The sequence below is a fragment of the Pongo pygmaeus genome, chromosome 19 (assembly GCF_028885625.2).
Source record: "Pongo pygmaeus isolate AG05252 chromosome 19, NHGRI_mPonPyg2-v2.0_pri, whole genome shotgun sequence".
Classification (NCBI taxonomy): Eukaryota; Metazoa; Chordata; class Mammalia; order Primates; family Hominidae; genus Pongo; species Pongo pygmaeus.
Window position 1 is genome coordinate 61094115 of NC_072392.2, and position 21841 is coordinate 61115955.

At 49.1% G+C, this 21841-nt stretch overlaps 1 protein-coding gene across 6 annotated transcripts in view; it reads right to left on the reverse strand.

Moving 5' to 3' along the window:
* The window catches only part of MSI2 (musashi RNA binding protein 2), a 429353-nt gene that overhangs the window by 73725 nt on the left and 333787 nt on the right, over nucleotides 1-21841 (reverse strand). For all 6 annotated transcript variants that reach the window (XM_054460173.2, XM_054460172.2, XM_054460175.2 and 3 more), the window contains exon 8: nucleotides 13757-13839. In XM_054460173.2, coding sequence (XP_054316148.1) covers nucleotides 13757-13839 — 83 coding nt within the window. The remainder of the gene's footprint in view (nucleotides 1-13756; nucleotides 13840-21841) is intronic.

Sequence of the window (21841 nt, forward strand, 5' to 3'; positions counted from 1 at the left end):
CCCTGTGGTCACTAACACTCTTGTCCTTGCTGCCCACTGGGTTGGGTGCCTCCTCCCATCAGCATCCACAGCAACTCAGCAAGGAGGTTTGCAGTTTCTAACTCCTTACTCAGGAATCATTTCAAATTTACAGAAAAGTTGCAAGGAGAGTATCCTTTACCAGAATTCACCTACTGCTAACATTTTGCTACTTTTGCCTTATCATTTGCACACACTCCTGAGCCCTCTATATCTATATGTAGAATTTTTTTTTTTTTTTAGATGGAGTCTTGCTGTGTCGCTCAGGCTGGAGTGCAGTGGCGTGACCTCAGCTCACTGCAACCTCTGCCTCCCGGGTTCAAGCGATTCTCCTGCCTCAGTCTCACACCACTGAGACTATAGGTGCACGCCACCACGCCCTGCTAATTTTTGTATTTTTAGTAGAGATGGGGGTTTCACCATATTGGCCAGGCTGGTCTCGAACTCCTGACCTCGTGATCTGCCCGCCTCCGCCTCCCAAAGTGCTGGGATTACAGGCGTGAGCCACTGCACCTGGCTAGGAATTTTTTTTCCATTTGAGAGTAAGTTGGTACGCATTTCCTAAACATGAGGGCATTTTCTTACGTAATCATAGCACAGTTATCGGTCTCAGTATGTTTAACATTAATACTTTACCTTCCATATGCTTGTTTTGTCAGTGGACCCGATAATGACCTTTATAGCTATATATCCATCCCACAGAGCAGGAAACTGAGGCTCAGACTCAGATATCTAACCTGTGGTCCAGACCCAGTACCTGTGTGCAGGGCTGGGATGTTAATCCCGATCTGCCTATAGCCCCAGCCCAAGCCAGGAGAGTGGGTGCTGTGGCCCCGTGTTACACCCTCTCCCTAGCGGGGAATGCTTAGCACTGGCTTTCAGAGGAGGTGCTGGAGCTTCTCCAAGAACAGCTTCCCTGTAGCTAGTATGAGTGGCCACTCCTCCCCAATGGATCCGAAGCCCTTGCAAAGGTAAGCTCACTGCCCTGGCATCTTTGGGGACGGTGGCTGGCAGTCTGAGGAATATGCCAAGCTTTGGGAAGTAAAGGGCTTTTGTTTTTCCCTGGTCTCTGTACAAAAGAACCCAGTCAGCACGCGGCCTTGGGGCCCAGAGGGAAATCCAAGCCCTGGACCTGTGGCCTTGATGTACCGTCCAGGACAAGGAAAGCCTGTTTGGCCTGAAGAGGCCAGTGTTTGCAGTTTCATTTCTCACTCCAAACAGGTCGTGTCTGAGACAGTTTAGTCCTCCAGCGGGAGAGGCCTATTTCAATGGATAAAATTCCCCAGTGCTCAGGTATCAACCTTGACCGTCTGACTGTCTGGCTAACAGAAAGGGGAGGGGAGCAGAGGGAGGAAAGGGCTCAGGAGGAGAGGAGGTCCTGCAGCTTCTAGGGTGGGTACCTGTCCTTCTGTGGCATTTCCTAACAGACATAAGAGGCCTGACCTGGTCTTGCCCCTGATCAGCTTGACCTCTTCCCCAGCCAGGTTCTGGTGGGTTTGAGGCCAACATTGTTTCTTTGAAGATCCTCTCCTCTGGCCATTAGGCCCTGAGCCCTGCCCAGGGAGATGGTGAAGAGGAGGGGAGATGCTACTCAAGTGTAAAATGTCTTGCCTAGAGCCTGACAGCTACACACATCTTGCTACTGAGGCAGGAAGGGGTGAGCTTGGCCTCCAGAGGCCACATGTCACACACACCTCCCCGCACAGCCCTCCTTTGCCATCCAGTGGCCACAGCCTTTCTTCTTCCTGGTCGCTGCTCTCTTGCCGCCTTTGCCAATCACAAGCCTTTCTGGAGATCCCACAAAAAGCAGGACATTTTGTAAGGCTCTTGAAGGTTTATAATCAATATTCAGGGAGACCCACCCTCAAGGAACTTGCAAAGCAAGGAAGATAAACACAAAACAAGCCCTTGATCAGAGTTCAACTCTCCTACTGTGTACCTGCACGGCACCTGGACCTGAGTCAGCCTCACAGCAGAACGAACAGGGCCTAAGGCAAAAAGACTATGAGGGGTCCTTTGTCCAACAATGACTAGGATTTGCAAGATGGCAACAAAGAGCAGAGCATTAGACCAGCGTGGGGGCCTCTGAGGGCAGGGCCGAGCAACAGCTCAGGCCTTACACCCAGGAAGCTGGCACTGCAGAGAGAGAGCTGTTGAATAAGTTGGAGAAAGAGGCTATGATGTAACAAGGAGAGGGGGTGGAACCCACCTAGGGGAGGTGGAGTGGCCCGGGGAGGGAAACGCAGGAACCTCGGCTCCCCTCCATGTGCAGCTCCCACTTGAGATGGGCGTGTCACCATCACTCCTGCATGACCTTCAGAGAGCCAGGTCACCTCTACTCAGTTCTAACATCTGCTCCAGGGTTTCAATTCCATCCAGTTGCTCTTCTTGCCCAGGGCCAGAGGCAAGATGGATTCCTGATGAGCCTGAGTATGTGGCCAGGTGAGGGCAAGGACTTAAGAAGCCATTAAGGGGCTTGGGGGTTGGTGAGGCAGCAGTTGCACCCCTGTAAATCATGGCAGCTGTGCTGGGAAGCCCTGGTCCTTCAATCTGGCAGGGGAAGGGTCCCTAACCACTCTGCAGTCCTTTTCCCTCACTGGTACAAGCCCTTCTGCCCTTTGCAAACTCAGGTAGTCATATAGTTTGGATATTTGTCTCCGCCCAAATCTCATGTTGAAATGTACTCCCAAGTGTTGGAGGTTGGGCCTGGTGGGAAGCATCTGGATCATGGGGGTGGATCCCTTGTGAATGGTTTGGGCCACCTGCTTGGTGATGAGTGAGCTCTTACTTGGAGTTGCTTAAAAATGTGTGGCACCTCCCTGCACTCTCTCTCTTGCTTGCACCTGCTTTCACCATGCGACGTGCCTGCTCCTACTTTGCCCTCCTCCATGAGTAAAAGCTCCCTGAGGCCCCCACCCCAGAAGCCTAGCGATGTTGGTGCCATGCCTGTACAACCTGCTGAACTGTAAGCCAACTAAACTTCTTTTTTAAATAAATTACCCAGTCTCAGGTATTTCTTTATAGCAATGCGAGAACGGCCTAACACAGAGAGGCTTCCCAGCTGGTCACTGTGGATACTGGAAAGTGAGCAGAAGAGACCCTCCCTCCTCCCTTCGCAGACATCATAATCAGGCACTGTCCTCGTGGACAGGGACCAGTGTGTGGCCAAGCACCAGCGGACCTACTTGTAAATGATAACTTTTCTTGTTCTACCGCAAAAAAGGTCCTCATGGATGTGGGACCTGCCCGTGCAGTCTACAGAGGAAGGGGTTACTGTGCAAATGGAAATGGAGCTGCCAGCTTCCATAGGGAAAGGCAGGCAGCAGGACTGTCTACCTTCCAGGACACATGCATGTTATAAATGGCCCAGACCTGTTTGCAAAAGGCATTGAGAGACCTATTAGATTTATAATCTTGACTCAGGAGGGTTACTCTGGGGAGGAAGGCACGCACTGTTTATTGAGTGCTATCCATAACTAGGCACAGCCACAACATCCTAGTAATTTTCATATATTACATAACATATACACATAATGGATATAAAGCACAGTGCCTGGCATGAAGAAGTCCTCAAAGAATGTCCAAGGTTGTCAACTCCCTCATTGCATGGAGCCTCATTTCCTCTGTGCGATGGCCTTACCCGCCTCATAGCTACAGCAGAAAAGGACACAGAGGTTCTGAGGAATGACTTGCCCAAGGTCACAAAGCACAGTCAGAATTCAATCATAGACCCCCAGCTTCAAAACCCCTGCTCCCTCCTCTGGGTCTCTGGCTGCCAGCCACCCCCCCACCCACCCCACCTCACACAGCCCTTCCCCACACTCTCCACCCAACCCTCAAGGCCTATCTGGGTCTAGTTCACAAAGCCTTTCCCGATGCTAGCTTCCACAACTGATCTCCTCACCACTTCCAGAATTAATTTCATCCACTGTTTCCTCTGCTCAGTGTTTTACTACAATCAGTGATGGCAAAGTAAAATAGGTCATAAACCAAAAATAAACATTCAGCATCTACTATTTACCAAGCAGGGGCTGGGTGTGGACACAGAAATGAATGTGGCTGAGATGTGGCTCTTCCCTCAGAGGTCCTCAGAATCTGGGCAATGGGTAGAGAGGAGCTGGTCTCCAATATCACCTGAGATGTACCCCAATAACTGCAGCCTCCGCCCTGCCCAGATCTGAGAGTGGGTGCCTAGTCTGTTATACGGCAGTCTAGCCTAGGGCTAAGGCTCCTGGCTTTAAATCTCTGTTCCACTTGCCAGCTCTCTGAGCTGAGACCAGCTGACTAACTTCTTTGCACCTCAATTTTCTCATCTCTAAAACAGTGACAGCTGTGCCTACCCCGCAGGGCTCTCAGAGCTAATCCTATAAAGTGCCTGCACTGGATAAAGTTGGTTGAGTCACACCTTGCCCTCTCCACATGGAGCCTAGGTGAGTGCCTTTGAAGGTGATGAAGTCAGATCACATCTGTGTTCACTGAAATCCCAGAATGGGGAGTGAAGAGGAAGAGAGAGAGCAGCAGCCTCCCCAGCACAGCAGATTCTTAGCCCACAGTCGTTGCCTTTCTCCCTAACCCTCCCCACACACTGTCAGCCAGGTAGGTCCCATCTCCCTGCTTTCATCAGCAGGATGTGCAAAGAGCTTCCCAGGCCGCACTATTTGGGGAAAAAGCTGATGGTGACAGCAACAGCTGTCCTCCTTTTCATTTCTGGGAACCTGCAAGGGCATTTCAAAGTGGAAAGAAACCTCAGCCTCCAGCAGGTGCTCAGGTTCCGCCACAAGGCTGGAGGAGTGCTTACCCCAGTGCATGGTGAGCTGGGCCAGAGGCCCTGCATGGGGCCTAACTTCATTTATTTAAAAGAGGGAGAAAATAAAAGGTATGGCTTGAGCCTTCTTTTCTCGGCAGAGCAGCTGAACGAAGAGGGCAAAGGAAGAACCAGGGACAGAACTCCCAGGCCCTGGGGAAACTAGAGTGAAACTAGAAGAGAAATTGGCAAAAATGCAGGCAAGAGACACGCTACTCTGGGCTTGGTCTCTGCAGCTGCACACGGGCGCAGACTGTTCATGCCCTGCCTTCTGCGTGGGGAAGAGGCGGAAGAGAAGGGGGAGCAGCCCCTCCTAGTGGTCTCCATGTTCCCCTCTCATGATCCTGCGCCCTGCGGGTGGAGTAGGGGGATGCTGGTGGCAGCACATTCAGAAAAGCCCAGAGGTACTGGGTGCTGAGACACTGAGGAGACAGACCCCTGCCCTCCCTGGCCCTGCCTACACTGACATCGCCAGAGGACAGATGAAGGGCAAGCGAACCACTCAGGCAACTGGGAGGCCACTCCCTGCAGGCCAAATTACTTCTGCCTAAAGAGCAACAAACATTTACCACCGAACCACCCGGCCTCCCCCAACACGCTAATCACTCTGCTCTCGTTAACACAGCCTGTACACAAACAGCATGTGCACGCGCTCGCGTGTGTGATGCGTCGGGGGCAGGATCTCTCCCTCTCCCACGTAAACACCAGATTCATTTATTAAATGCCTCTTTGGCATTTCCTTTTTTGCCTTCATCCTGCTTGTTTAATATTGCATTTGACATTCTCATTTTATAAATGGCAACAGAAGCAGAATGGATGGCTAAAATTAGCTTACGAGTGAGAATGATGCTACAAATAGGATCGTGAATACAGAAGCCTAGTTAATTCCACCCACATTACCCGCCCCCCTCCCCACACACAAATACACCCACCACTTTTGGGCTGGTTCCCGACTGAGCTGTCTTCAGGGCTGAGGAGGAGCAGCTGGAAGGAGTGGGGGTGAGCCCAATCATTGGGCACCTTGCCAGGTGGCAGGGCCCAGAAGCCGACCCTAGCCTGGGGCTGGCCTCCATGGATGGGCTGGTCACAGCACCGCAGCCCTGAGTCCAAGAGGATAGCTCAGGACTCTCCTCCCTTCTTATCCTTCTGCCCTTCCTTCCCCAGAATCACCTGTTCCGAGTCAATCCCCCAGGTATGCCCTGGGCTGAAGGGTAGCAGGCCTAAGATCTCAGTAGGCTTTGCTCTTAGAAGTGGATTTTTCTGGAACCTTCTTAAAAAATGAGTCAGGTGAAGAGTGGGACTCAGCTTTTCCGGGACCTAGACAATCACATCTCTTGGCTCCTCCTGCTTTGGGAGGTGCACCAACTCCTCTCCTAGGACCATCCCCAGAGGCACTGAGAGTGCCCACCTCATACTCTCCATCCCTGCCCCATAGACTCGGGACCCAGTCCTGCCCAGGTCCTGCACACTTGCATTTTACTGACTTATAATCTGCTGAGGACCTCCTTACCTGCTAACTCTATTTGCTCAGTAAAATAATTCTAAGAATGATGACAATATGATGACAGTGGAAAAAATCTATCACTCTGATAGAGAGCGTGCCGTGGCCTGGCTCTGTTCCAAACCCCTTACAAGTCTTAAGTCACAGCACTCTCCGAGGTAGGCACTACCACAACCTGTTTTACAGAAAGGGGGACCACAGAGCCAAAACACGTAAGTAACTTGCCCAAGGCCACAAAGCTGGGAAGTGGAAGTGGGTTCAGCACTGAGGACTTGAGGCACCCTCTATCAGGAAGGTCTCCCTGGTTGACAGCACCCTGTTCTGACCATTGTGTCACTCCCCACCTGGGGGCTCCCCCAAAGAATGAAGGCACTGATACTTTCCACAGGCTGCTATTCCCAAACTCTGTGCCTGTTTGGGGCACCCCCTTTCTACTCTGCCCCTAATAATGTGTGCTCAATAGTGAAACTGGCTGACCATTTGGCTAAATGCTTTTCACTGGACCCCTGTAGACAAGGAGCACCCTGACTGGGCCTGCTCTGAGCTAGATTAGTTTAACCCAGGAGTCAACAAACTGTGGCCAGCAGGCCAAACCCAGCTGCCATGAGTTTTTGTAAATAAGCTTTATTTGAACACAGTCATGTCCCTTCATTTATATATTGCCTGGACTGTGTTTGTGCTACAATGGCAGGGCTGAGTAGATGTGACAGAGACTCTCTGGCCCTTTATAGAAAATTTGCTGGCCCCTGGCTTAGGCCCAATGGGGGAAACTTGAAGTTATCAAGGGCTGATTCCTTTAAGGCTACCCAATTACATACCCTACAACAGAACAGGCCGAGACCTCCAGGTATCAAATCAGGGCTTTATATCAGCTGCAAAAGGCAGCCATCCTCAACCTTCTGATTTCCCACAGGAGCAAACTGGTGCAGACAGGTAGGGCACTCGCCTGTGGTTACAGAATCACCAGCGGTGGACCTGGGATTCAGGCTCAGGTTCCAAGGCTCTTTTGGTGCCTCTAAGTGACCCAGCAGGTCCCGACTTGGGGACAAGGACACGTGCACCTCACTCAGGAGAATCGAGCCCTTTACCCCAACAGATGCATGCCTCACATGTCTTCTGCAAGCAATGCTCCAAGGCCTGCACCCAGAGGGGTAGGGCATGGTGAGGGGCGGGAGCAGTCCCTGGTACTGAGAGCTTCCTCCGGGAGATCTTCAGAAATCTGGTCTCTGACCATAGAGGGAGTATGGAGTGGTGCCAAGAGCACCAGACTGGCCTGGAGGTCCAGGTGCCAGGCCTGGCTTGGCCCCATTTGGCCTGGCTCCATGCTCCCTTCATTCCCAAGTCCCTTCCTTCTGATGATGGCTGGGCAATTTATGACCCACAACTCCCACATTATCTGTCATTAGCAGTGGCCCTTGCCTGGTGCTTCTCAGACTTTAATGTGCACACCAATCACTGGGGATTTGTCAGCATGCAGATTCTGACTCTGTAGGTCTAGGGTGGGTCCTGGGACTCTGCATTCCTAACCAGCTCCTAGGGGCTGCCAAGGCTGCTGGTACATGGACCACACTTTGATTACCAGCATCCAGACCTCTCATTCCAAGACAAGGGACAACCAAAGTAACTGTATCCATGAGTTACTTAGCAAATTTCTGTAAATCCTATCACCTTAAAGGAGTAAGAAAAAGGACTATTTAAAGCAGGGATGTAGCCAGGTGTAGTGGCTGATGCCTGTAATCCCAGCACTTTTGGAGGCAGAGGCAAGGGGATCACTTGAGGCCAGGAGTTCTAGACCATGTGGCCAACATGGTGAAACCCTCTCTCTACTAAAAACACACAAAAAATTAGCTGGGCGTGGTGGCGCATGCCTATAATCCCAGCTACTCGGGAGGCTGAGGCACGAGAATCACTCAAACCTGGGAGGCAGAGGTTGTGGTAAGCCGAGATCATGCCACTGCGCTCCAGCCTGGGTGACAGAATGAGACCCTGTCTCCAAAAAAAACCAAATAAAACAAAAAACAAAAAACAGAAAACAGGAGTGTCCAATCTTTTGGCTTCCTTGGGCCACATTGGAAGAATTGTCTTCAGCCACACATAAAATACACTAATACTAAATATAGCTGATGAGCTTTAAAAAAAAGAAAAATAAAAAAAAAATCTCATAATGTTCTAAGAAAGTTTATGAATTTGCATTGGGCTGCATTCAAAGCCAACCTGGGCCGCATATGGCCTGTGGGTCATGGGTTGGACAAAGTTGATTTAAAGTAATCCTGCAGTAGTATTGCATGAAGCAAATAAAAACTCTTCTTGATATTCACCCATCATATAAATCCATATTTTTCAAATACTAGGTTTGCCTAAATGGGCAGCAAGGTATAATGAGAAGAACAGAGGGTTTGGAACCAGAATGACACAGGTTCAAATCCCAGCTCTGCCCCTTAGAACTGTCCCACCAAGGAAGATCCACTGCTGCTGAGCTCTAGTGAACCCCTCTGTAAAATGAGATGAGGACCCCTGCTCAGGATGTTGTGAGGACAAAGGGAGACAGCACGCACGTAAAGCACGGTCCCAGTGCCTATAAGCACTGATTCCTTTCTGTTGAATCAGGCGTGAGGAAAAGCTCTACCCGAGATGCCCTCGTCCCAGGCACCTTTCAGGCTGTACCCACACTCTCACCCAACGAGGGTGGTGATAGCTCCCCAACATCATTTCAAGCTCTAGGCTGTACTAGGCCTCTGCGGATGCCTGGAGGTGGCTCTTGTCAATTCTCACCTCCCTTCCTGCTGCTGCCCGGCTCGTCAGGAGGCCGCTTGAAGGCTGGGCTCTGGCGACTCATCAAGCAAGTGTCCCTGCTGCTCAGGGGCTGCTTCAATCAGGGGGACGCCACAGGAGGCATTATTAGCTGCACCCGCACTGGGGCACACAGAGTAGCCAGGGAGGATCCCCTCTCTGGTGGGTCACGAGGCGGCTCTGTGCATGCATTTGTGTGTGTTTATTGATAAAGAGCCACATTTGCATTTTGCTCTGGCTTGGAGAGCTTGTGGGTTTGGCCCTGAGCTTGGGTGGCAGTCAGCTTCTGTCCCATGCTTGTCACTTATCTGTGTCTGTGGCAGCGGAGGAAGAGGCATGGAGATCTGGGACCTGTAAAACCCAAGCGTGGTCCTTCTCCCTAGCTGGGAATCTGGCCTGTCTCCTCTGCTCTTCTCCTAGGAGAACATGGAACCGCATGGGCCACGACATAGCTGACTGGGAAAGGGCGGTCAGTGGCGGAGGGCCTGCAGCCCAGCTACATAACCCTGAAAGTCCCTTTCGGCCTGAAGAGCACACACAGTCTGATGGGTACAGATGTGAGCTCTGGAGTACAGCTTTCTGGGCTTGAATTCTGGGGCTGCCATTTGCTGACCATGTGACCTTGGGCAAACTGCTTAACCTCTCTCTGCCTCGCCTTGCCAATCTGTAAATAGGGATAATGATTAAAGAGTAAGTGAAAATCAAATGAAATAAGATGCATGATGCATAAAGTGTTTAGTAGAATATGTAGTTCGTACCACCCAATGTCAGCTATTAGTGGGATCTTTATGTGTGAAAGGGTGTCATGTGGGGTCTTTCTGGGCATCCTCCTGCCTGGAGATAACCTCCTTAAGGCAGGGCCTACATGGGGAATGAAGGGAAGGGTTCCTGTGACCCCCACTTCCCAAAGACAGCTATCCTGGTTCCCTGTGAGTAGAATGACTCATGCCTGCTCTTGGCCCTTCTGCATGGTAGAGAAGGACCTCCATTTTAAAAAATGCCCAGGAAGAGACTCCCCAACCCAATTAGATGGGCGATGGCTTTAGGAACCATAATGTGCCTCACAGACATGTGGTTCTTCAGTGAATCCTTTATTTAGTCCACAATTATTTATACAGGGTCTCCTAAGTGCCAGGCACATGAAATTGATTCAGAAGACCTAGATTCAAGTCCTATGTCTGTGACTAATCTGCAGTAAGACCTTTCCTATCTGTGAATATAAAAAAATCATGGCTCCAGTATGTACCAGGGGGTGCAGCTATCTGCCACTTCCTGCCAAATGCCCAGAAAGATTGCGAGGGTTTGAGGAGATGGGTCTGTGGTTTCACAGCACAGTGCTGTTTATGAAACACTCCTATGCACATTCTAACAATCATCCGTGTTCTTGCTTGGCAGTCTCTGAGTTTTCAGTTTTTCTGGATATCTCATTTGAATTCTGTCCATAGCCCAGTTTAAACTCATTTCCTTTTCTTTGGGCCTCAGAAGTAGAAACCAGTATCACAAAAACCAAAACAATTCAGGATCCAGGCTTCTCTATCAACACCCTTTAAATTCCACCCTTCTTCAGAAGAGGGGAATTGGCTGGAGAAATCTCTCTCAATGACAGCTCGTGGATGATGGCAAGGATAATGGCAAGAGCTACCACGGATCAAGCTTGCACCCTCTGCAGACACTGTGCTAAGCCCTTTGCTCATGGTATGTCACCCAGTCTCTAACAACCCAATGAGGCAGTATCATTACCAGTCCTGTCTTACTGGAGCTCAGCAAGGCCCAGTGTTCTTCTCCAAAGTCCTCTCCCAGGGCCTCTAAACTCTCCACCTTGGAGCTCATAACAGTTGGGCTGTGCTGGGAACGTGGACCAACACCTCCAAAGCCTGTGATCCGAATCAATCTGCCCCCACTTCTTCCTCTTGTCTACTCCCATCTTTGCTCATTCTCTTGAAGAACAAGTACTAGCCCCAGATTCAAAGGCAAACACAAACCCTTACACTAAAAACCCGGTTATGTGCACCTGACATAGTCACCCTCCACCTGGGTGGGAGAGAAGGCGATAAATATGAAACAGGAAAATGGCTGCAAATCTCTCTGGCTTCAAGCCAGCCCCCATGGGTTCTTTTTCTGGGGCAGAAGCTCTACTTCCTGATTGCTGTCCGGGTTATCTGGGGATTCACCCTCCCACCCCCAAGCTCCAACAACTGTCTATACAGTTCCTTTGGCACCAGTAAGCTCAAGACCTATGCTCCTTCACTCTCTGGGTAGCCTGGGACCTATCCCCTGAGCCTCAGTTTCCCAGGATAAAGCCTTTCCCCATCTGTGTCTCGGGTTCGTTTCAAAGCCCGTCAACAGGGAAGGGCTACACATATGCATTCAAGGTGAAAAATGGAGCAATGTTTTTCCAGTCTACATCTGGCCTTTCCTGATGAACCCTTAAGGCTTGGCAGGACAAGAATGGCATCTGCCAGTACTCTCTTCTATTCCCCACTGCCCAGCAGCCTTAGTGGAGCCTGTCAATGGCGTGCTCTGGCTAGGATAAACAAGGCATCTGGGCACTGGATGCAAGTTTCATTTAAGTCCTCTCCCTCTCATTTTAAAAATAGCTAGTACTGGTCGGGCACAGTGGCTCATGCCTGTAAGCCCAGCACTTTGGGAGGCCGAGGCAGGTGGATCACTTGATGTCAGGAGTTTGAGATCAGCCTGGCCAACATGGCGAAACCCTGTCTCTACTAAAAATACAAAAATTAGCTGGGTGTGTTGGCACACGCCTGTAGTCCCAGCTACTTGGGAGGCTGAGGCAGGAGAATTGCTTGAGCCCGGGAGGTGGAGGTTTCAGTGAGCCGAGATCACGCCACTGCATTCCAGCCAGGGCAACAAAGCAAGACTCCGTCTCAATTTAAAAAAAAAATAAAAATAGCAAGTAGTAACCTACCAAGAGAAAAGTACCAACTGTAAACTTGCATGGACATTTGGGGAGCAGAGAAAGCCTATGAGGGGACCTGTGTTATTCTGTCACACTTATCTCCCTCCTACCATTTTAATGTCTGAGTTGATGCCTCCAACATACAGTATGCAAAAAAAGAGTATTTTCATTTCAGATGCATATGATGGCAAGGAACAATATGAACAATATTATTTTAGTGCCCTGGGAAAAAATTAGCAAGTCAAATATTGAATCAGGCCTGTAGCACCACATGCTAAGCAGATTGCTTTGATCTTATCCACACTAAAAGCTCTATTATTGAATTTAAAGTTGGTGAACACATATCAGACCAATATACAATGCATGTCTGAATGCATGTTTCAGAAGCAAGAAATGTTTTGACAAAAGGAAGAAAATATTAAAGTTACAGCTGCAATTGAAACACAAATTTGCCCTCCCTCTTCTCTTGAGGCTGGAGGCTCTCATGGCCAACCAAAATGTTTTTGCTCCTAAGGACCTGCTGATGGTTCCAGAAACACCTGCTGAGCTTCTATTTTTCTGGAACCAACAAAGAAGGGAATTTTCACCCCCCTACTCAATCCGAAGAAAGGAGTTTGAGACTTTGAGTGTGCAAATGCTATGCATGATATGGCACCCTCTGGTGGCCACTGATCTGGGAGGCCTACATGGCTTCCCAAACTTCCAGTAATCCAACCTCCCTTCCTCTTGAGGCTGCTGTGGCAGAAAAAGGAACTTTAAAGAGCCAAAGAGAGGGAAGGAAACAGCTGATCAAGAGGGCAGAAATTAATTGATGGCAAGGGAGGGAATGTTAATTTTCCAGCAGGACCCAAAGAGAAAAATAGTTTGGTGCAGTAAACTTCCTATCTAGGATATACCCCTCAAATGCTGCACAGCAAAAGAATATCCTAAGCCAGGTGTCAGCAAGTTACGACTCATAGGTCAAATCCAGCCCCTCTGCCTGTTTTTTAAAGTCCAAGAATTAAGAATGGTTTTTACATTTTATTTTTATTTTTTTTTTGAGACAGGGTTTCGCTTTGTCGCCCAGGCTGGAGTGCAGTGGTGTGATCATGGCTCACTGCAGCCTCAACCTCCCGGGGTCAGGTGATCCTCCCACCTCAGCCTCCTGAGTAGGTGGGGTACAGGTGCACTGCACCCAGCTAATTTTTTTTTTTTTTTTTTTTTTTTTTTTAAGAGATGAGGTCTGGCTGTGTTTCCCAGGCTGGTCTCAAACTCCTGGCCTCAAGTGATTTTCCTGCCTTGGCCTTCTAAAGTGCAGAGATTATAGGTGTGAGCCACCATGCTTGGCCTGGTTTTTACATTTTAAGTGGTTAAAAAATTAATATTTTGTGATCTGTGAAAATTATATAAAGTTCATATTTTGGTGTCCATAAACAAAGCTTTATTGAAACACAGCCCCACTCCTTCATGTATGCATTGCCTATGGATGCTACCCAGCAGAACTGGGTAGTTGCAGTCAGCTGTATGGCCTGCAAAGCTGAAAATATTCATGACTTGGCCCTTTATAGAGTTTGTCCACCTCAGTATGAAACAACTGCTACTGTTCACAGGCCTGGACCCTGAACATCTAGCCCCCTCCCCACTCCTGCCCACTCCAGCCTGATGATGGGCTGGAGCAGTCTGCAAGACGGGGTGTGTACGTAGAGGAAGGGGGCGTTCCATTTCAGCGCAACCCCTACACACTTACCATTTTATTATTGATTTCATGGAAATGAATCTCACAGACTTTCTCCACAACATCTTCATTCTCAAAAGTGACAAAGCCAAACCCTAAAGGAAAAGAGAGAGAAGAAAAAACAAAGAGAGGCGGGGTGAGTTCAGTTCTGGCAGGCCCAGGTTTTTCTCTGACATCCTGAGGTCTTGACAGCCTCCTGGTCTGCGGGTAGCTAGGCGGATCCTTGGGAGGGCCTTGAGGTTGGAGGCAATGATTTCTAATTTGTACCGAGCACCCTTCCAACAGCGAGGAAAAGTTAATGATTTCACCCACATGCAGCGGGCACTGTGTGGTTTACATTTGCCCCGAAGCAAACAAGAAATTTACTTGTCTGTTATTTACAAGGGTCAGAGCCCCGCGGCTCTGTGCACCGCAGCAGGCGGGTGGGCTAACGAGAGCCTCGTGGATCACTGCGGGGCCACGCTTGTCCTTTCCGCGAGCAGCCCTGGCCAGCCCTCGGGTCGGCCTCCAGACGGAGGCGGTTATTTGTCCTTTTCTTCCTGAATTACTTCCTCTAATACCTCATCAGGACATCCTGAGGCCTGGAAGAAACTATTAAAAGTTTCAGGCCTCTGTTCCGCGCAGGCATCCTTTTTATACTGCTGCTTCAAAAGCGCTCTGGATTTGGGGCAGTTTAAGACTGTTTGATGCCTGCTGTCGGCCCGTCAGCTATCCACTGTATTTACTCGGCTGGAGACCGGCTTTGCTAGACAAGCTGCACTGAAGAATTTTGGCAGGCGACTGCGGCTCAGTATCCTCAGTTCCTCTCCCTACCCTCCTGCCCCTTTCTTTCTTCTCCTCCCGCCTCCAACAGCGTTTCCAGCATGTGGCCCCATCTGTGACCCCACTCAGTAAGTGCTGCTTTACCACATGGCCCCACGCAGGGTTGCACCCTCCTTGGATGGGATGCAGCTGCCACGTGGTAGCGCTAACATGGCGAGGGAGCACAGGCCATGGAGGCAGACACACTGATGGAGAGACTGAGACCTGGCTTCCAGTTCTCACTGTGCATCTACTTTATGTTTAATCTGGGGAAGCCCCTTCCCCTCTCTGAGCCTCAACTTTTGCATCTGCAAATGAAGGTGGTAGAACTGGACCCTGGGTTTCACACCTCCTGTGACAACCCAAATCAGGATTCACAAGGCTGTCTGCTGCCATCTGAATGTTTGTGGCTGCCCCTTGCTGCCCCCCGACCCCCGACCCAGATTCATGTTGAAATCCAAACTCCCAATGTGATGGTATTAAGAGTTCAGGCCTTTGGGAGGTGATGAGTTCGTGAGGATGGGGCCCTCATAAATGGAATTAGTGCCCTTACAGAAAGACACTAGAAAGCTTGTTTTTTTCTCTCTACCATGCGAGGATGCAATAGGAAGGCAGCTGTCTGTACACAGGAAGGGGGGCCCTCCCAGAAATGACCATGCTGGCACTCTGCTCTTAACTGCCAGCTTCCAGAACTGTGAGAAATAAATCATTTTTCTTAGACCTTGGTACTTCATTATAGCCGCCCCAACTAAGACACTCTTCTCCCCAAAGGTATGAACCTGGCTGAACACTAAGCCAGACACACCAAGCAGGAAGACGAAAACTGAATGGCTGTTCTATCACAATTATATTATGATAACTGTGTTTCCAGTCAATGAGTAAAATACAGATGCTTCCTTTTCAAACTCTGTGTCTATTTTGGGTCCCTGCAACACAAGACGGAGAGGGAATTTCTCAGGTCCCTTCTGACTCTCATGCATCCAACTCTAACACCACCAAATTCTAAGGAACACCGGGAAATGGGAAGCTGATATGTGGAGCTCCTTTAGCATAGCTCCTGCAGGGACTAGCAGATTCTTCGGTACGAGAATAAAAAAGGCTACTCTCTGCTCTCAAACCATTTCCAGTAAAACAGAGGGCTAGGACCATGAAACACAGCAATCGTGATCTTTATCATGTCATTTGCTACCACCACACACTAAATACTGGGCCAGTGCTCCCAGCATACACAGTCCAGCCTGTTGTAGATACATAAGGCAGCATCAGACATACCATAAAGTGGACATGAGTGTCTGCTTGAGGGACTCAAAGATGCCGAGTTTCTCCCTGTGTCACCCAGTAAAAGCTAGGTTCTCAGTTACCTCAGAGGCCTGAAGCAGACATCCGACATATGTTGTTTGAAATGCTGTCCAACAAAAAAACCTTTCACCAGGTTTATACCCCCTGCCCCCTAAACCAGGTCCTTTGAGATAAAGCTGCTGGGAATGCTATCCTATTCCCTCTCTTTGGGCATCTCCTTCTCCTTGGCCCTTGGTCCCACTGATCATTGCAGAGCTGGAGAAGAGCCACACCGACACGTCCCCAAGCCACTTCTCTTTGGGCTTTGGGGTATTTGTTCCTCAAGCGCTCCTTTAAGCACTTTCAGTTTCCTGAGGGCATTCAGCTCACCCTACTGGGGTATGTCTCAGGAATCCTGGGTTGGGAGGAGCCCTAAAAACATCAGGTTAAAACTCCCACCCAGTCAAGGACCCCTGGAGCACTCAGCCAGGAACTTAATCTTTTTGGTTAATCTCCTTCCCCCATTCCCACCCCCCTAGGGCCCAGATCCTAACTGGCCCCAGGAGAATGGATTAAGAGCCAGCGCCCTCCCGCAATCCCACAGGGAGGGAGGGGCAGCACTTCGGAGGCCACGGAAATTGGCCAGTGTGCCTTCAAGCCAGAGCGCCCTGCAAGAGGGTGATGCTGGGGTCTTGTTCTCTAAGGGTCCTCAGGATGGAACAGGGCCCCTAACACACACCAAGTGCAGAGTGAGTGAATGAATGAGCCATTTCTGCTCCTCCAGGGTCCGAGCATCTTGCTAATCCACTTGAGTCACTGCTTTGCCTCAAGACTGATTCTGCTCTTCCTTCTGCGTTTACCAGCTGCCACCTGTGCTAGGCATTGTGAAGGACATGGAGAGCAACAAGGCAATGGCCCTCTGCTTGCACAATTCACGAACAGGCACGAGTCAGAGGATCCCATGCAGGGACAGCCTCTCCCTCTCACCCCTCACTTCCAGCCTGCGGGGCACTCTGGGTCTCATCTGTCTTTGAAGGTCACCCCTCTGCCCCAGCCCCCACGCCCAGGCACCTTGCAAATAAAACAAAAGCCAGGATAGGCCAGTTTCTAGGGAACCTCACTGCTAATTAGGACAAGTGTAGCAGGATGAATAGTGGCCCTGCAAACATACACCCATGTCCTAATCCCTGGAATTTATGAATGTGACCTTATTTGGAAAAAGAGCTTTTGCAAATGTAATTTAATTAAGAATCTTGAGAAGAGATTATCCTGGATTTAGGGTGGGCCCTAAATCCAATGACAGGTGTCCTTAAAAGACAAACCGGGGATATTTGAGACACAGAGAAAGAGAAGAAGGCCGTGTGAAGACACAGGTAGGCAGAGAACGGAGTGGTACCGCCACAAACCAGGAACACCTGGAGTCTTGAGAAGCTGCTCTTCCAGAAGGCAAGGAACGACTGTCCCCAGAACCTCTTAGGGGAGTGCAGCGCTGGCTTCCAGAACTGTGAGACAAGAAGTTTCTGTTGTTTTAAGCCACCAAGTTTGTGGTGATTTGTTATGGCAGCCACAGAAAACTAATACTAATACAGCAAGGTTCTAGGTTTCAGCTGCCTCCATATCCCACACAGGGGGGCCGCACACGACCTCCTCCCGCCAGGCCTGCTGACTTGGTCAATCATGCTGCTCTGGACTGAAGGCGGGAGAGAGTGGATGAATGAGAAAAACCCATCCTGGCTATGGGGAAAGAACATGAAGCCAGTGCCACCGCTGAAGGGCACCGCCCCACGAGCCAGAGGACAGCCTAGTTTAAAGCCACCTTGCAGCTAAGCAAAGATCCACACTTGATCCTAGAATACAGGCCAGAGTAAGTCCAATCACCATGGCAGGCCATGGCTGAGTTCCCTGCCATGGAAGCTGCTTTCCTACTGCAAACCAACTCCTTCCTGGTCCACTGCACAAATCACCTCCATACCATTCAGGACTCTCTGATGCCCCAGTTTCCCACTCTGAGATGGGAAGAAGGGCGACTGAGCTAGGAGACAGGAATTAAAATGCAGACTGTTGCACCAGGAAGGGTCGGGGCAAGACTGAGGGCATCATCTCAAATTCTGACTCTGATATTCTCCCTGCTGGTCCTTTTCCTAACCCCACAGGACTCAAAATTCAAGTATCACAAAAATGATTTTCCTGATAAAAGGAGACAGCCTGGATTTCAAGCCTATGTACCCTGGATGCATAACAATTCAGCGATGTCAAGACTCATTTGCAGTATTTTAAAGACCTATATCACTTCAACATCTCTGTCTGTTTGGCCTGAGCAGAGAAAACAAACTTGATTATGTCTAAAATATTTATTTATTCCATTTGGGGAAAGCAAAGAAGCAACAGTACACTTAATTATCAATAAGTGTTATTCCTTAACATATAATCATTTTTATTTCACAGATGCATTAGCATTTACAATGAATTAGTAACTTAGTGGTGAATAACCCCCAAAATGAATTAAAATGAGCAGTGGAGGACAAAAACAATGGGGTCAGAAATTTGGGATAGAGTGATGGGTGGGAAAAATCCTTTTGGCATCACAGCCTTCTTTTCCGAAATAAGTATTTTATTGTGGTAAAATATACACAACTTAAAATTTACCAACTTAGCCTTTTTTTTTTTTTTTGGAGATGGAGTCTCGCTCTGTCACCCAGGTTGGAGTGCAGTGGCGCGATCTTGGCTCACTGCAACCTCCACTTCCCGGGCTCATGTGATTCTCCTGCCTCAGCCTCCCAGGTAGCTGGGACTACAGGTACACGCCACCACACCTGGCTAATTTTGTATTTTTAGTAGAGACGGGGTTTCACCATGTTGGCCAGGCTGGTCTCGAGCTCTTGACCTCAGGTGATCCGCCCGCCTCACCCTCCCAAAGTGCTGGGATTATAGCGTGAGCCAATGTGCTCGGCCATTGTAGCCATTTTTAATCACACAATTCAGTGGCATTAAGTACACTTAAAATGCTGTGCAGCCATCACCAGTATCCACCTCCTGACCTCTTCTGTACCCGTTAAATAACTCCCCATTTCCCCCTCCCCCAGCCCTAGTAACCTCTATTTTACTTTTTTTTTTTTTTGAGACAGGGTCTCAGACCCCTGTCACTCAGGCTAGAGTGAAGTAGAACAATCTTGGCTCATTGCAGTCTTGATCTCCCAAGCTTAAGCAATCCTCTTATCTCAGGCTGTCAGGTAGCTGAGACTACAGGTGTGTGCCACCACGCCTGGCTAATTTTTTGTAATTTTTTTGTAGAGATGGGGTTTCACCATGTTACCCAGGCTGGTCTCAAAACTCCTGGGCTCAAGTGATCCTCCTGCCTTAGCCTCCCAAAGTGTTGAGATTACAGGCATGAGCCACCATACCGGCCTATATTTTACTTGTTTTGACTATAAATTTTCCCATATAAGTGGCATCATACACTATATGTCCTGTACTGTTGTACCTGGCTTGTTTTATTTGACATATGTTTTCAAGGCATCATGGTCTTTTGAACAATCTACTGAATGTACAGGAGATTTGGGAGAGCTGGAGGACAGGGAGTTGTGATTATTTCCTTCTCATTGCTCTAAAAGAGGGCCCCATGCAGAATCAGAAATAGAGCCTCATGAAGGCCCATCAAACTGAGTTGTAGCAGCCAGGTAAAAGAAACACACAATTATCCTCACTCAGCAAGGGGCCAGATAACAAGCTATGTGCCCCAGCGGGTCCCTTTGCCTCTCTGGACCTGTAAAAGCAGCAGGCAGAAGCAGGGGTCCTGCTCCAGCCCCTGGCAGAGTGAGGACTCTAATCTATGGCGAGTCTGTGAGGGCTGGCACTCCATCGGGGCCCTCTGGGTTACCCCTGTGAACATCCACTGCTCATCTCCCTTGGTCCTAAGAACCGGAGAACTCCTCCCCTGGGCATTTAAACTCACTCAAGTCACCACCCAGAATGGAGAGGAGACCCAGGGACTGACAACTAGGGGAGGTGGGGGAAACAAAGGGCCAGAACTTGGGGGACAAGAGACTAGTTCACCAAAGAAACCCTTTTCACCTGGCATCAGCAAAGTGGCACCTGCCCCGCCTCTCCTAAAGCCCCCACCTTAACTGCACCCCACACTTCCAAGGGGCTCCAGAAGTCAGCAAAGCTGGGACAAAGAAGGTGGTGGGAAGATTAACCCTAAACACCAGTGGTTTAAAAATGGATATTAATAGGGTAGCAGTTGACAGGGAGCATTTAAAAATGAAATTCTAGCATTCTCTTGAATGAAGCTATTATTAGAAACTAATGAGTAAGCGCTATTTAAGAGATAAGTATTTAACAGTCAAACCTTTTCCCCCTCTTTTATCCAAATGAACAAAACTAAATATTCATCTGAATAATACAAAGCTACAAAAGACCACATACACAGAAGAAGAAGATCGAAATCTGAAAATGAGATACCTCAAAATTAAAATGACCTGCCCCAAACGCAGTCACTGAGGAACATTGACAGTTAACTTACAAGAGAATTTTTTTTTAGGTCAGAGAGAGAAAGATGGGAACAGCCTCTTCCTAGCCTCAAAAATAATTTTCTTCTCTTATCATATAGGTCAATGAACACTAATGGGCAATCACATAGTAACTAATGCACCTTCAGTGAAAATCAATGCAAGTCATGAGTTAACACACTTGGTTAATGGAGAAAAAAAATGAGGGAGGAAAAAACCCCAGATTGTCAAATTTATTCTGAGTATCCCAAGAGAAATTTAAGGTATGTGTACTTAAGAATATTTATAACTCATGCAACTTCCCTCTCTTGCTAATAACCCAGTATTTGGGGAAAGCAATATTCATGGGTTGCTTTCAGCACAAATGAATCCCTTGGGTTTGGGTGTGGGGAGCACTTTCTGGTTTGAAAATCCTTTTCATCCATCGTCCTACCTGGTCCCCAAGGCAACTCTGCGAGAAGCAGGGCAGGCTCTGCTACTGTCATTGTGCTCAAATGTTCTGCACAGTTCAGTGACTCATCCATCGTGACATGGCCGCTAAACCAGAGGCAGGAACTGAACCCAGGAGTGGTACCCCAAGTTACTTTCATACTCCCCCCTACTTTTCTGGAGAAGACTGTCAGGGTCTTCTTTGGATCAGTAAGTGTTCAGGGATGGATTTGGTGGCCATATGGCTCAGAGAGCATGAGAGGGGCCGGCCTGGCAAGGAGGCATGGTGGTGTGCTTGCATCGTCACAAGTCAAGCCCCAGGTGGCTGTGCATCCATTGGCAACCCCACACCTCGGGCTGTCCCCAGCCCCAATGCGGAACATTTCTAGGTCACCTCCATGAGCTATGGCAGGTTTGGCAAGTCAGCTGTCCTGCAACCCTAAACCTGGAAGATTTGAGGCCCCACCTGGAAGTGCAGAAGCGATGAGTAGTGTGCACAGATGCATGGCAGGCATGGGGAGGTGGCATCACATGCCTTGGCTTTGCTCTAAGAAAAATATAACTCAGAAGACCAGTATGTTTCAAGAAAAAAAACAGGCTACCTTTTCAAAAGCAGCAGCATGTTTCTGATTACTGGCTGCCATGTTGGGAAATCACTGCACAATACTTTGGCTTCAGTGAGAGCCAATTGGAGTCGCCATTAGAAGTTCCTGGGCGTTTTCAGACACTAGGTATTGGGAAAGGGTGGGTGATGATCAGGCTGTGTGTGCTTTTACATCCAGGTGCCAATGTGGACTTTGCAAGGTAGGAAGGGCTAGGATTCCTTCCATTACAACTCACATCTGCTTCCCAAAGGCAGTTATTGAGGATCAGTCCACATTCCAATAATAATGTTAAAAAGAGAAAGCTCATCTGCCGTCACTGAGCAGCCAATCTATAACTCAATCTTCACTCCCAGCCCCACCCTGGGGAGTATGAATAGAAATGATTGTTCCCACTTTACAGACGAAGAACTGAGGCCCCGATGGGACCCTGTGTTCTCTCCCCTGCAGCCCACCTTCTTCATGTGAAGGCAGACTGT